The sequence below is a fragment of the Lissotriton vulgaris genome, chromosome 7 (genome assembly GCF_964263255.1).
Source record: "Lissotriton vulgaris chromosome 7, aLisVul1.2, whole genome shotgun sequence".
Taxonomy (NCBI): domain Eukaryota; kingdom Metazoa; phylum Chordata; class Amphibia; order Caudata; family Salamandridae; genus Lissotriton; species Lissotriton vulgaris.
This window is the reverse complement of record NC_141695.1, coordinates 1,341,569,129-1,341,582,946: the sequence shown is the minus strand read 5'-3', so window position 1 is coordinate 1,341,582,946 and position 13,818 is coordinate 1,341,569,129. Positions and strand designations below refer to the sequence as shown.

Genomic DNA, 13,818 nt, shown 5'->3' with positions numbered 1-13,818 from the left:
AGTCTTCTGGAAATCAGGAGGTCGAAGGTCAAGAGTTTCTTCGTGGAAGTTGTCAAGATTAATCTAATCTGGAATGGGACCAGCTCCTACCTTACACAAAATCCTGTCTGGGGTGGTGCTAGCACCTCCCAAGGCAGGAAACCCTTTGTCCGAGCCTCCCTCGCTGGAAGGACTCCCAGCAGCAGGAGGTCAGACTTGTGTCTGTGGTGGCAGCATCCATCTTGTGATGCTGAGGCTTGAGTTAACTTTAACCGGGGTTCACAGTTACATACATGTTGTGTCCCTCTAGAAGGGTGGAATACTACCCCCGTCGCCAGAATTGGCGAGGGGGTAGTATTCCAATTCGTATGACACCTTACTCGACATGTTTTGATAATGCTATTCCAAAGTTAGCATTTGACCGCGAGGATCATAATGCACTTAAGAGTATATGGTATAGCGTTATCATGGAACAGCTATTAGGACTTGGTTCCGCAAGCTGCAAATGGGCTCAGCTCATGCCAGAGCACCATGTCACATAATTCCAAGCACTCTGCCTTCAGGATTGATAAGGCCTGCCATAGGAGTGACTGATAGGAATATATGTGTCCATTTTAGGGTTAGATATAGGGATACTATATCTAAAGCAAAGGGTGATTACACCACCTTGCCCCAGCTGTCGTGCAGCCAGTTGCGTCTGTTTAGATGGCCAGCCAGGGGTGGCATAATACATGCTTCAGCCCCTGGTAGGCCCTGGGTACACCTATGCCCTGGATACCTAAGGTATGCTGTACAGGGACTGATAAGGTGGCCCAGTACCAATTGGTAAATGCACCTAAGGTACATGCTTGTCAATTTAGAGAGAGAACAGCTAGGCTGTGGGTCTGATTAGCAGGCCCACAGCCAGGGAAAGTCGTAAACCAATGAAGCAAAAAGCAAAAATCGGGGGTGACCATAGGATTGCAGACCCTACTCTCCTACAGCTTGGCTTTGTGAGGGACACTTATCACGAGATAGGACTGGGGCACTTTTATGACAACCCTGGAAATATTCCATCAAATGCTAAAGCCATTATTAAAGAGGCAACAATTCCCTCTATCCTGATCAAGATGAGATGGTCCCACTACTGTTGCCCCTTGCCCCGTTGTCATACTATTTAACTTTTACTACTGATTTGCAGACTAGATTTTATTTAACCAGATTCTGTTTATGCACTGTGCACTTTGTATTGGCATTTCTACGTCAAAGAGGGTGGGCTGATAAGCTCACACCTTGTCCGTCTGACAACTTTCTGAGCCAAAGTACTATGCTTTTTATACTATTCTGCACTTTATATACAGCGGCAAGGAGTACATTTTTAGTCCCATTATTAAGGAAAATACCCCCTGCACATATGTTGATGGTTTTAACTTTTTGCACTCACTGGCTGCCCCTGATATTTGTATTGCGTTAGCCAATTACATAAAAGTTTCTTATGAGTAAGTGCTCTTGTATAATGAATGGTTTTTACTGTATTTTGTGTAAAATGATTATTATAGATTTAGAATTGTATTTCTTATAAAGAATGTTATGACCCATATATTACCATGTTGTTCCAACGTAATCACTTTATGTAAAGAATTGTTATCTCTCTGGTATTTTATGAGTTACTCTTCTCTTAACTTATTATTTGCAATTGTTATATACATTGTGTTAATTTTACTTTAAACTTTTATGGTTCAGATGAACCGAATAAAGTTGTTCTTGGACTTGGTATTCCCTAGGAACTCCTTGGAGTCAGCTTACTCATTGATTGTGAAGATCAGTTGCATGTCACCGCATAGTTGTAGATTTTTACCTTCTTTTATTGTAGCATATGTATTGGGGGTCGAATGTAAATGCTGAAGCGGTAGGGAGACAAAGAGAAACCTTGAGGTACTCCACAGCTCATGCTGACAATGGTAAAATTATAGGGCAATAGTCGGACAGATTGTTTACGATCCTTCAAGAAGGATTTCATCCAGTTTAAGGTGACACCTCTGAGACCCGCTGCAGCAATAGGATCCATAAGGATGTTGTGATCAACGGTATTGAACGCTGCGGATTGATCCAGTAGGATCAAGGTCTGAGTGCAACCCACTTCAGCCTTTCCTTTTAGGTCGTCCATGACGGAAAGGATGACTGATTCCGTTGAGAGGCTCAAAAACCTGACTGATGGGTCATCCAAGAAATTGGTTTCTTTTATGAAGGATGTTACGTATTTGGCTACATGTGCCTCTAGGATATTGGCCAGAAAAGGAAAGAAAGATATTTAGGGGGTCATTAGGATGGCAGGCGGACTTTGCCCGCCCGCCATCCTCCCGGGGATAGGGACCGCCCGCCATAAGGGCGGGGGTCTCATGGGGGGGAATTAGGATGCGCCCGCCCGCCGCAATGTTAAAAATGCATGGCATGCATTTGCATACGCAAAGTGGCATGTACCGCGCGGTACCGTAGGTACCCCCCATGTACACCCCCAACCTTGCCTTCAAGTAAAGACCGCCTGCCTTGCCACCATGGAAAGGCATCTCCCACAGCCCATCGTAATATGGCTGGCGGTGTCTGATAGACACCGCCACCATATAAACCCTTTTCTGGCCCGGTCCCCCTGCCATAGTAATATGGCGGGGGGAAATGGGTGGCGGGCAAAGATGTCGGGCGGATCGCCACCGCCCGCATGGCAGTTGCGATCCGCCCAACATTCTAATGGGCCCCAAAGTATTTGAGAGCAGTGGTGCTTTTATTTATATTGTAGTGCTATTGTCCTTTATTGTAGGGTGGTGCTCTATATTCTAGTGCAATTCTCCATGTCACTAACACTTCATTTCTCCTGTTCCCTAATCCCTGATTTTACACACTTTTCTCTTCTCTTCAGTTGAGTAACTTGTACTAATGTGTAATTTTCTATTTTTCCTTAGTTCGAGAGCTGTATGCTTCACCTCCTACGTGTCCAGGTAAGAAGGTCCCTCTTTCTTGTAACAGCTATATGAAATACACAAGCAATATGAAATTCACAAGCGCCTCACAGCATGTACAGATACATAAGTGGGTATTTTTGGCATGTGTTTAATACAAGTACATTTTGTATGTTCAACAGGAGCACAGTGATTGTTTTATGCACTGCCTGTGTCGTAGTTGTATTGAAGGGGTGCCCCTACAAAGCTCGTCCTTGATAATTCGCAATGAGACTGGAACAGATTTCTTCCTTCTTTACTCAGAAATGTGTGAAACACCTGATGGAGACTTCTAGCTGCAGATTCTATACCTTAGACTATTCCCCAGGCATCAGACTGGATCCAGAAAATCTTGAGCAATACCTCTGTGTGCTGGTAGGTGGTGCTGATCGACTCCGTGTTGACAGAGTCATCTGTGCTCGATGTGATGTGCATGGTGCATATATAAGCGCCACCCCAGCATGCTGACTTGCATTCTTTTCTTTTTACGCCATAAGTGTAGATCCGGAGAGAGCTACCTCAGTCTGGTTTTTGATTATTTTCTTGACATTCTGTTTCCCCTTTTTGAGCTGTTTGCTCCCAGTAGGCATAGTGTTGTCCCCCAAAAACCTGTGGGAATTAAACACTTATCATAGACAGAGATGTCTGTGACAAACCTCCCATTTGGTTCTACCTCTGTTGCTTGGAGCCGGGCGATGCTCTACGTCCTGGTGGCATGGAAGTTCCTAGGAACATTCAGGGAACTGTTCTCAGTGCTTGTCTCGTGTTCGAAGTAGCCTTCCTAGGGTAAGTCGCCCAAGGAATATAAAAAAATCTAAAACGCGGTCCCATAGTCTGGGTCCACCTCACACCTTCCAGAACTTCCTGGAGCTAGACCAAATCCTGCCCAATTTAAGAGTTGTTTGAGGCCATGTACGTCATATTTGCGTGGGTTGACTCATCTGGAGCGACTTTTGGCCCCACTAGTTCTGCAGGTGTTCCCACTTGATTCCAGCTGGTCCGTCTGTCCTTAGTGCCAGTCGGGCCACTTTGAATCCGTTCCTGGACTCAGCTCGTCTTCAGTAGCAAAATGTGACCTTCCCTGTAGTCTGTTCCAGTGACATCAATCCTGGTGCCGCCGATGCCCCACAGCGGCACCGACCCCATCATATCCATCTCCAATATGGAGCCGGATGGACTTCACTCAACACCAACTCTGGTGCAGGCCATTAAACAACCTTCTGAATCCTAGCCACTGCCTACTTTTTCCATAGGCCCAGTGGAGAGTCCGATTGTCAAGGATTGCAACCCTTGACCCTGTCACCAGGCAGGTCGCCCCCTAGCCACCGCGCGGTCCTCCCCGCGCAGTGCGCTGTGCCTCATTCGTCCGCTGTTGCTGTCCTGGTTCCCATGGTAACCTTGCCGTGGGATCGCTTTCTTTTGCATTTCTTCCCTCTTCTCATTTTTGTATCTGGTGTCCCCTTCTCCCTGTAATTGTCTCCCCGTTTGCCTGTTGTACCCTGTGATCGTTTTCCTTTTGCATTTCTTCCCCTTTCTCATTTTGTATCTGGTGTCCCCTGCTCCCTGTAATTGTTCCCCGTTTTGCCTGCTGTGCCCGCGTTGGTGTCCCCTTCGCTCCCCCTTTGCCTTCTGTGCCCCCCTCGACCTCTGATTCCCGCCGCTGCTCCCTGTGGCCCCGCCCCCCGCCGTTCCCATTCGCCACCCCGCTCCCGCCTCCCAGCTGCTCCTCCCTCCCTCAGCCCCTCATATGGAGGCCGCCTGGTGGTAAAGGGAGCGACCCATGACCCTGTCACCAGGCAGGACGCCCCCCTAGCCTCCGAGCGGTCCTCCCCGTGCAGTGCGCCCTGCCTCACTCGTCTGCTGTTGCTGTCCTGGTTCCCGTGGTAACCTTGCCGTGGGATCGCTTTCTTTTGCATTTCTTCCCTCTTCTCATTTTTGTATCTGGTGTCCCCTTCTCCCTGTAATTGTCTCCCCGTTTGCCTGTTGTACCCTGTGATCGTTTTCCTTTTGCATTTCTTCCCCTTTCTCATTTTGTATCTGGTGTCCCCTGCTCCCTGTAATTGTTCCCCGTTTTGCCTGCTGTACCCGCGTTGGTGTCCCCTTCGCTCCCCCTTTGCCTTCTGTGCCCCCCCTCGCCCTCTGATTCCCGTCGCTGCTCCCTGCGTCCCGCCCCCCCGCCGTTCCCATTTGCCACCCCGCTCCCGCCTCACAGGTGCTCCTCCCTCCCTCAGCCCCTCATATGGAGGCCGCCCGGCGAACGCGCCAATGGCAAGCCCGTCTGCGCCCGTCCGCGCCTGGCCCACGCCCAGCGCCAGAACCTCTGGCCCCTGCAGAGGCCAGGCCTCCCGCCGGACTTATTACGCCGCCACCCTCAACGCACTCAACACCGGCCGGATCCCCGGCTGCTACCGAGCCACCCCAAGACGCACCCACGGGGCCTTCATCCTGCAAATTCTCCTGCATCTGGACCTGTACTGCACCCGCCAAGCCGAGCACCAGCAGCAACCACCTGAAGTGCATCCTGCTCAACACCCGCTCCGTCCACAGACACGCCGTGGAACTCTGGAACCTGCTCGACACCACGTCTCCAGACGTCGCCTTCCTCAGGGAAACATGGATGAACGCCTCCTCAGCGCCCAACATCGCCATCGCCATCCCGGACGGATACAAGATCACCCGGAGGGACGCGTCAACCAGACAGGAGGAGGCATCGCCATCGTCCACAAGAACACCATCCGCATCACGACCAACTCCGACGACACCCTCAAAGCCGCCGAACATCTTCACTTCCAGATACACACCGACCCCAAGACCACACTCAGAGGCACCCTCATCTACAGACCCCCAGGACCCCGCACACAATTCAGCGAAGACATCGCAGACTTCATCAGCCCACATGCCCTCGCCTCTGCTGACTACATCCTCCTAGGGGACCTCAACTTCCACCGGGAGAACAACAATGACAACAACACCGCCGCCCTGTTGGACAACCTCGCCAACCTCAGACTCAAGCAACTGGTGAACACCCCCACCCACTACGCCGGACACACGCTTGACCCAGTCTTCTCCTCCAGCAAGTACATCTCCTTCAGCCACTCCACCGGACTCCACTGGACAGACCACAGCTGCGTCCACTTCAGCTTCAGAAGGAACACGACTCACTGCCACCCGCAACAGGCTCCCCGCAGGAGCTGGAACAAGATCACCACCGACCAGCTCACCACATCACTGAGCCAGAACCCACCCGCCAGCTCAACGGACCCCAACCAAGCAACCAATAACCTCACACAGTGGATCACCAACTGCGCTGACGACCTCGCACCTCTGAAAACCCATCCCAGCGGGCCCGGCAGCAAGAAAGCCTCCTGGTTCAACAACGACCTCAAGAACTTCAAGAAGAACCTCTGTACCCTCGAGAAAACCTGGCGCAAAGACCCGACTACAGACAACATGCCCGCCTCAAGCACGCCTCCCGCAAACACCACCAGCTGATCTGCACCACCAAGAAGACAGCATTCAAGGAACGACTAGACAACAACGCACACAACAGCAAGGAACTCTTCAGCATCGTCAAAGAGCTCACCAACCCCAGCGCCGGAAACAACGAGATCACTCCCTCTCAAGACCTCTGCGGCTCACTCGCCTCATTCTTCCACAGCAAGATCGCCGACATAAACAACAGCTTCGACGCACAGACCACACACGCAACCACCGAACCGACGCCCCCCACCACCACCCTCCGCGCCTGGACCCCGATCAGCACCGAAGACACCATCCACACAATGAACACCATCCACTCCGGATCTCCAACCGACCCATGCCGTCACCAAGTCTTCAACAAGGCCAACTCAGTCATCGCACCCCTACTCCGGGACATCATCAACTGCTCCTTCAACACCGCCACCTTCCCGGAGAGCTGGAAGCATGCCGAACTCAGCGCCCTCCTGAAAAAACCATCAGCAGACCCCACCGACCTCAAGAACTACCGCCCCATCTTGCTCCTCCCTTTTCCTGCCAAAGTCATCGAGAAGACCGTCAACAGACAGCTTGCCGTCTTCCTCGAGACAAACGGATCCCTCGACCACTCGCAGTCCGGCTTCCGGGCCAACCACAGCACCGAGACCGCCCTCATCGCAGCCACTGACGACATCCGAGCCCTGCTCGACAACGGGGAAACAGCGACCCTCATCCTCCTGGACCTCTCCGCAACATTCGACACTGTCTGCCACCGCAACCTAGTGCAGCGCCTCAGCAACATCGGTATCCAAGAGAAGGCACTAGAGTTGATCATCTCGTTCCTCGCCGGAAGAACCCAGAGAGTTCGCCTCCCCCCGTTCAGATCCGAGGCGACCGAAGTCATCTGCGGAGTACCACAAGGATCATCACTCAGCCCCACCCTCTTTAACGTCTACATGAGCCCCCTCGCAGCCATCGCACGCCAACACAACCTCAACATCATCTCATACGCCGACGACACCCAGCTGATCCTCTCCCTCACCAACAACCCAGCCACCGCCAGAACCAACCTACACGAAAGGATGAAAGACGTAGCCGAGTGGATGATGAACAGCCGCCTGAAACTGAACTCAGACAAGACGGAAGTCCTCATCCTTGGATCATCACCCTCTGCCTGGGACGACTCCTGGTGGCCCCCTGCCCTGGGCAGCGCACCCAAACCAACGGACCACGCACGCAACTTGGGCTTCATCCTGGACGCCTCCCTCTCGATGACCAGACAAGTCAACGCCGTCTCATCATCATGTTTCAACATCCTACGCATGCTCCAAAAGATCTTCCGATGGATCCCCACCAAAACCAGGAAGATGGTCACCCTGGCACTCGTCACCAGCCGACTGGACTACGGAAACACCCTCTACACCGGAACCTCAGCCAAACTATAGAAAAGACTCCAACGCATCCAGAACGCCTCCACACGACTCATCCTGGACATCCCCCGACACAGCCACATATCCGGACACCTGAGAGACCTGCACTGGCTCCCCGTCAGCAAGAGAATCACGTTCCGACTCCTCACCCACGCACACAAGGCCCTCCACGACCTGTGCCCCAGGTACCTCAACAACCGCCTGACCTTCTACACTCCCACCCGCCAACTTCGATCGAACAGCCACGCCCTTGCCGCGGTTCCACGCATCCGAAGAGCCACCATGGGAGGAAGATCCTTCTCTTACCTGGCAGCCAAGACTTGGAACTCCCTCCCCATCCACCTCCGTCAGACCCAAGACCACTTCTCCTTCAGGAAGCAACTCAAGACCTGGCTGTTCGAGCAGTAGCGGACCCCCCTCCCCCAAGCGCCTTGAGACCCTCTGGGTGAGTAGCGCGCTATACAAATATCTTGATTGATTGATTGATTGTGGGTGCTCTAAGGATCCTTATACTTACCTCAAACACATGGAAGAGCCCAAAGAAGTCTGTAACGAGGAACTGGCAGATGCCAGTGGTTTGTACACCTACCCAATACTGGCTTAGTTTCTACTCCTAGTGTGGCTAAAAAGGAAGGGGCCTAATTTGCCATGGTGGTGATGAGGTGGCTGAGGTCCTGGACTTAATGCTTGCCTCAATGGCAGGTAACACTAATGCCTTGACAGAGGTGTTTTAGCACAGAACCACTCCTTCCTTTTTTAAAAGTACTCACTGATCTCCTGCTTGTAGCGTAGGCCAAGTCCTGCACAGGGGATCCTGTCCATATGACAATTGCCCTCCTCTACCTCTCTGCTCCTGGGGACCCAGCTTTCCTCACCTAGCAACCCACCCAGGAGAGCCTGGTTGTCCTGGCCTCCACATCCAAAGTCAACCGTGTCGCATTCCCTACCGTACCACTGGATGGGGAATCCAAGAGGCTGGACACCTTCGGAAGAGGATGTTCTGATGAATAGATCTGCTTGTTGATTCCTCACCTTTTGAATTCTCCCCTGCGCCAGCAGTCCACTGAAGCTTTTTTTCTAGCTCTCCCACGTCGACGAGTACATCATAATGGCACGGCTCCGCTTGTGACTCCGTATGACGTCACTGGAGCACAAGTAGATCTCATCACAGTGCTGACGTCAGTTCCGCCCATTTTTTTCTGTGGCTCCGAGGTTCTCAATGCCGTTTTCTCAGTCTCTGGTCCATCTGGTGGACCTTCTTCCTCTCGGCTTCGATCAGCACCGATGCCTTCATAAAGGCTCTTCCATCGATGCCTGTGTCTCTGGTGCCCCGCTTGGCGCCGCCAACACCGGTCCCGAAGTTGCAGTCTAGAGAGGCTCAAAGGCTGTTAGAAGAGGAAGAGTTTCAGTGGGAGGAAGCTGAAGAAGGTGAAATTGATGAGACTGTGGATGAGTTTGAGGGCCTTCAAGACGCTAGTGGTCTGGACACCTCCCCAAAGTGGGAGCTTTCTGCTCCAAAGGCCTCTCCTTCTCATGATGTGCGCCTTATCACAGTGTGATTAGAAAGGCTGCTGAACTTTTAGACCTTCAGTTGACCATGGCTGAGTTCAGGCCTAATATTCTTACAGAAGTTTTGCTATTCCCATCTATTGTGATTGAGCCTCTTTTGCATTTTAATGAGGCTTTGACTGAGCCTATTATTGAGGTGTGGTGGAAGCCCCTTTTTTCTTCTGCCGTTTCAAGGTCGGTGGCAAGGAGGTACAGGCCTGCTCCTGGTGATCCTGCTTTTCTTTCTGCACATCCTACTCCAGAAAGTTTAGTTGTGCTGGCTCCATGTTCTAAACAGTCAACAAGATCATTTCCTCAGGCTCCTGCAGACAAACAGCCTTATTCATGAAGGCTAAATCGGCTCGCAAAGGGCCGGATTCTGAGAATCCGGCCCTTTGCGAGTGCGATTTTTGCATTTGGGATTCAGCATCCCAAATGCAAAAATCGCTAATTGCGATGTCGCAAATGTGCGAGGAATTACATTTAAGGAATCTCTATTAGAGATTCCTTAAATGCAATTCAACATCCAATTTAAATTTGCGAATTCGCAATTTTTTGCCGCAATTTACCGCGAGGTCAGACCTCGCGGTAAATTGCGAAAACTCAGAAAAATGCATTTAAATGCATTATTCTGAGTTGCATGTTACTCACACACATGTCCTTTGGACATGTGTGTGTGCAACACCTGTGTGAAATGTCATTTGAGGGGTGCTACACCCCTGGCACCCTTCAAATCGCAATCTTATTTGCGATTAGCTAATTGCTAATCGCAAATAAGGAATACTCCCCATTCATTCCTATGGGCCTTTTGGCCCATAGGAATGAATGGCGAGTTATTCCTTATTTGCGATTAGCAATTTGCTAATCGCAAATAAGGAATCAGTAGGAATCGCATTTTATTATGCGATTCCTACATGATTACCGTTTTGCGAGTCCTTAATAGCGAATCGCTATGATTCGCTATTAGGGGCTCGCAAAACGGCCCCTTCATGAATAAGGCTGAAAGACTCTAAAACAGTCTGCCTAGAAGGTCTTTTCTTCTTCCAGTATGGCATTAAAATCCACCATTGATACGTGCTTGTTGGGGGGATATATTCATGCCCTAATGGATTCGGCCAAGCAGTTGGCTCCCAAATTGCCGGATGGTGATCGTGGCTCTTTTTTGGAGATGCTGGCGGATACGCAGGCTGCAGCTCGTCTGGTAATCCAGTCTGGTCTGGATACTGCTGATTCCATGGCCAGGGTGATGGGCTCCTTTGTTGCTACCAGGAGGCATGCTTTGCTCAGGTCTTCAGGATTTTCACCAGATGTGCAGGCTACTCTCCTCGATCTGCTGTTCGATGGGTCCAAGCTGTTTGGAGAGAAAGCCAAGTCTGCGCTGCAGAGGTTTAAAGATAGTAGAGCCACTGTAAAATCTTTGGATCTTCAGTCTCAAACCAGGTGTTATGGATATAAAAGATACTATGGTTTTGGTAAGGCGGTTTCCTTTCTTGACCGACAGCAGCATTGACAGCAGCAGCAACAGAAGCCTCTTTACAGATCTTATAGAGGAAAGGGCAGAGGTCATCTGCAAGGTGCATCCCGTCGACTCTCCTCCTCCTCTTCTTCCTCTCCTGCACCCACCACTGGTATCACAGGAAAGCAGCTCTAGATCCCTCATCTTGAAGCATGCTGTTCCTGTAGGGGGTTGGGTGTCCTATTTTCTTCAAGATTGGAAATATAGGGGAAGAGCCAAGCGGACATCCGAAATGGCAGCATAGTCGCTCGGCACCGTGAACCCCTTCGCCCCACACGTATATCCTGGCGTTTATCCTAAGCTACGGAGGCATACTTTAGCAGGAGAAGAATAACGACCACTTACCGTCTGCTCCTGAGGCTCCTGCGTGCGGTAGGCCCTGAGAACTGTCCCCGACTGCTCTGCGGCCCACGTGGTGGAGAGACCGGGGCGTTGACCTGGACGTGCATCCGGCCGCGAATGCAACAACAACGGCCGCGGGTGGCGGTGAAGAGCCGGCCGGACGGTGCCGTTGACTTGAAGGGCCGCTAAAAGCGGCGAAGGCCCGGTCCACTTGACGGTGACCCTTGAGGGGCAATGTGGCGAAGCAGGGTCAGAGGGGGCGCATGACTCCTGCCCCCTCCCCAAACTCTTTGCCCGGGCATAGCCAAGGATTGCCCCTGATATAGGTGGGCGACACCCGGGGCGCGGCAGGGATGTTAGCCTTTTGGTGACTCTCCTTTCGGGAGCCTGCCTCGCTGTTTTGGGCCCCGGTGGTCTGTCCCACGGCGCCCCGCGCTGGTGTCTGGTCCCTGAGTGCGGTGAAGAGGGACGGGGCCAAATTGACTAACATGGCGGCTGGTGCCCCCCTCTGCGGTCCATGTCCGTGTCGGACAGTTGTCTCATGGAGGGGGCCGGGATGCTTGCAACGAGCGCAGGAGCCCACATCCAAGGACGTATTGGCTGCCCTAACGGTTTTGCACGAGTCCCTGATTTGGCATGCTCAGGACCTGGGTAGCAGAATGGCTGCCATCGCTGTCTCGCCGTCCCTAACAGATACAGTTCGATCCCATGGGACTGCAAACGAACCCGCAGCTATGTCTATAGTGGGAGTCCCGGTTCTGCCCGGGTACCGGGAGCCACTGGAGGACCCGGCTCCCGTGACCGCTCGGGCCGACATGGATCTACATGTGGATGTCTCCTCGGGACACATGTTCAACTGGCGGCTGGAAATAATATGCTATTCTCCTTATTGGACTGTCCCAGCTATGTCGTGGCGATTGCCGGACTGGGTGACTCTCCTTTCCTGGATGGTACTACTGTTTGTGAACTTTTGGAAGTTCTTGGGGACGACGTCAATACTACCGGATCTTCGTTGCCGATACTTGGATGGGTTTGGGATGCTGTACTTTTCTATCACTATGCTCCGACCTGACCCGCCCAGATCGTTTGGACCTTCCGGGCTGTTCTGTGAACCGATTGACGAGTGGACTTCTGGCGGTACCATTGCCAGACAGGGTCAGGGATGATGTGGTTCATAATCTATTGGCTTTATTGTTGACAGACGGTGTAGTGGGTATGTTTGACCGGGATTTCATCACTGTCGTTGCCGGGACTTGATGTTCCTCGTTATTGTATTACTTCGTTCTGGGATTTTCCTGGGCGTAGGGGCGAGGGGCGGGGTCGGGCGGCAAGATCAAGGGCCCTCCTCCGTTTATCCATTCCTTTTTCTTTCCTTTCTCTCTCTTTCTATATTTCGGGTCTCTACTAGGGCAACAGGCACGCTGTGGGGGGATAGGCCATGGCCTTCTGCGGGTGTGCAGGGTTGGGGGTTGGGGGTGGTCGTTTGTTCGGTATTTGTTTCTATGGCCCTTTAGTCTCTCTTCTCTTTTTAGTGTTGTTGTCGCTCATGGTCTCTGCAATCTGTTTAGTTTTGAGGGGTGGGGTTAAGCCTCGCTGTGTGCCAGGATTGTGCCTGCGTTTCTCCTGTTCTGAATATCCTACCCCCGATATTTCCTTTGTATCTGTACTGTTTGTAGATATCCTGATTCGTGGGCAGTATTGTAGGACTGAGTACGACTGTGAGACACCCTTTTTAGTTCCTTATTTTGAAAATGAACCTCTCAAATCCTGATTCAAGTTTGTGTACCGGATTACAAGATCTGCCCTTGTATTTTTATTACCCCGGATTTCGAACTGCTTTAACTTTCATATTGCTTGCTTTATTCTTGCTCTGTTTAGCGGCCGGCCGGGTTGGTTGTAGGCCCATACTTGTAAGTGCTTGTACTACTAATAAAGGTTCACAAAAAAAAAAAAAAAAAGATTGGAAATCTATCACTTCAGACCTTTGGGTTTTGAATCTTGTGGAAAATGGGTACGCTCCTCCCTTCCGGGAGTTTCCTCCTCCTTTCCCTCTTCGCCAGGGCTAGTGTTCAGAGGATCATTTGTTGCTTCTGCAGCAGAAAGTTCTTGCCTTATTGCAGAAAGGTGCGATAGAGGTGGCTCCGGAGCAGGAAAGGGGTCAGGGATGTTACTCCCGGTATTTACTGATTCCCAAGAAGGACGGCAGATTAAGGCCTATCCTGGACCTCCGGGTCTTGAATTTTTACCTCAAACAGGAAAAATTCACGATGTTGACCCTAGCTCAGGTTCTTCAAGCGCTGCAACAAGAAGACTGGATAGTATTGATCGACCCACAGGATGCTTATTTTCACATTCTGAAGTCGCACAGGAAGTATCTCTGTTTTACGGTGGGCTCTCAGCACTACCAGTTTGCAGTCCTCCTGTTCAGCATTACTCCTGCGCCTCGAGTCTTCACAAAGGTGATGACGGTGGTGACAGCTCATCTCAGGAAGTCAGGGATTCCTGTTATCCTCTATCTCAGTGGCTCCCAAACTATGCGCCGCAGCGCCCCGTTGCGCCATGAGGAGTAGCCCGG

The 13,818-nt window shown here is 51.5% G+C and overlaps 1 protein-coding gene across 1 annotated transcript in view; it reads left to right on the top strand.

Moving 5' to 3' along the window:
* Positions 1-13,818, top strand: part of LOC147703652 (uncharacterized) — a 1,900,603-nt gene that overhangs the window by 519,779 nt on the left and 1,367,006 nt on the right. Inside the window, exon 5 of the mRNA XM_086929537.1 lies at positions 2,916-2,951. Coding sequence (XP_086785663.1) covers positions 2,916-2,951 — 36 coding nt within the window. The remainder of the gene's footprint in view (positions 1-2,915; positions 2,952-13,818) is intronic.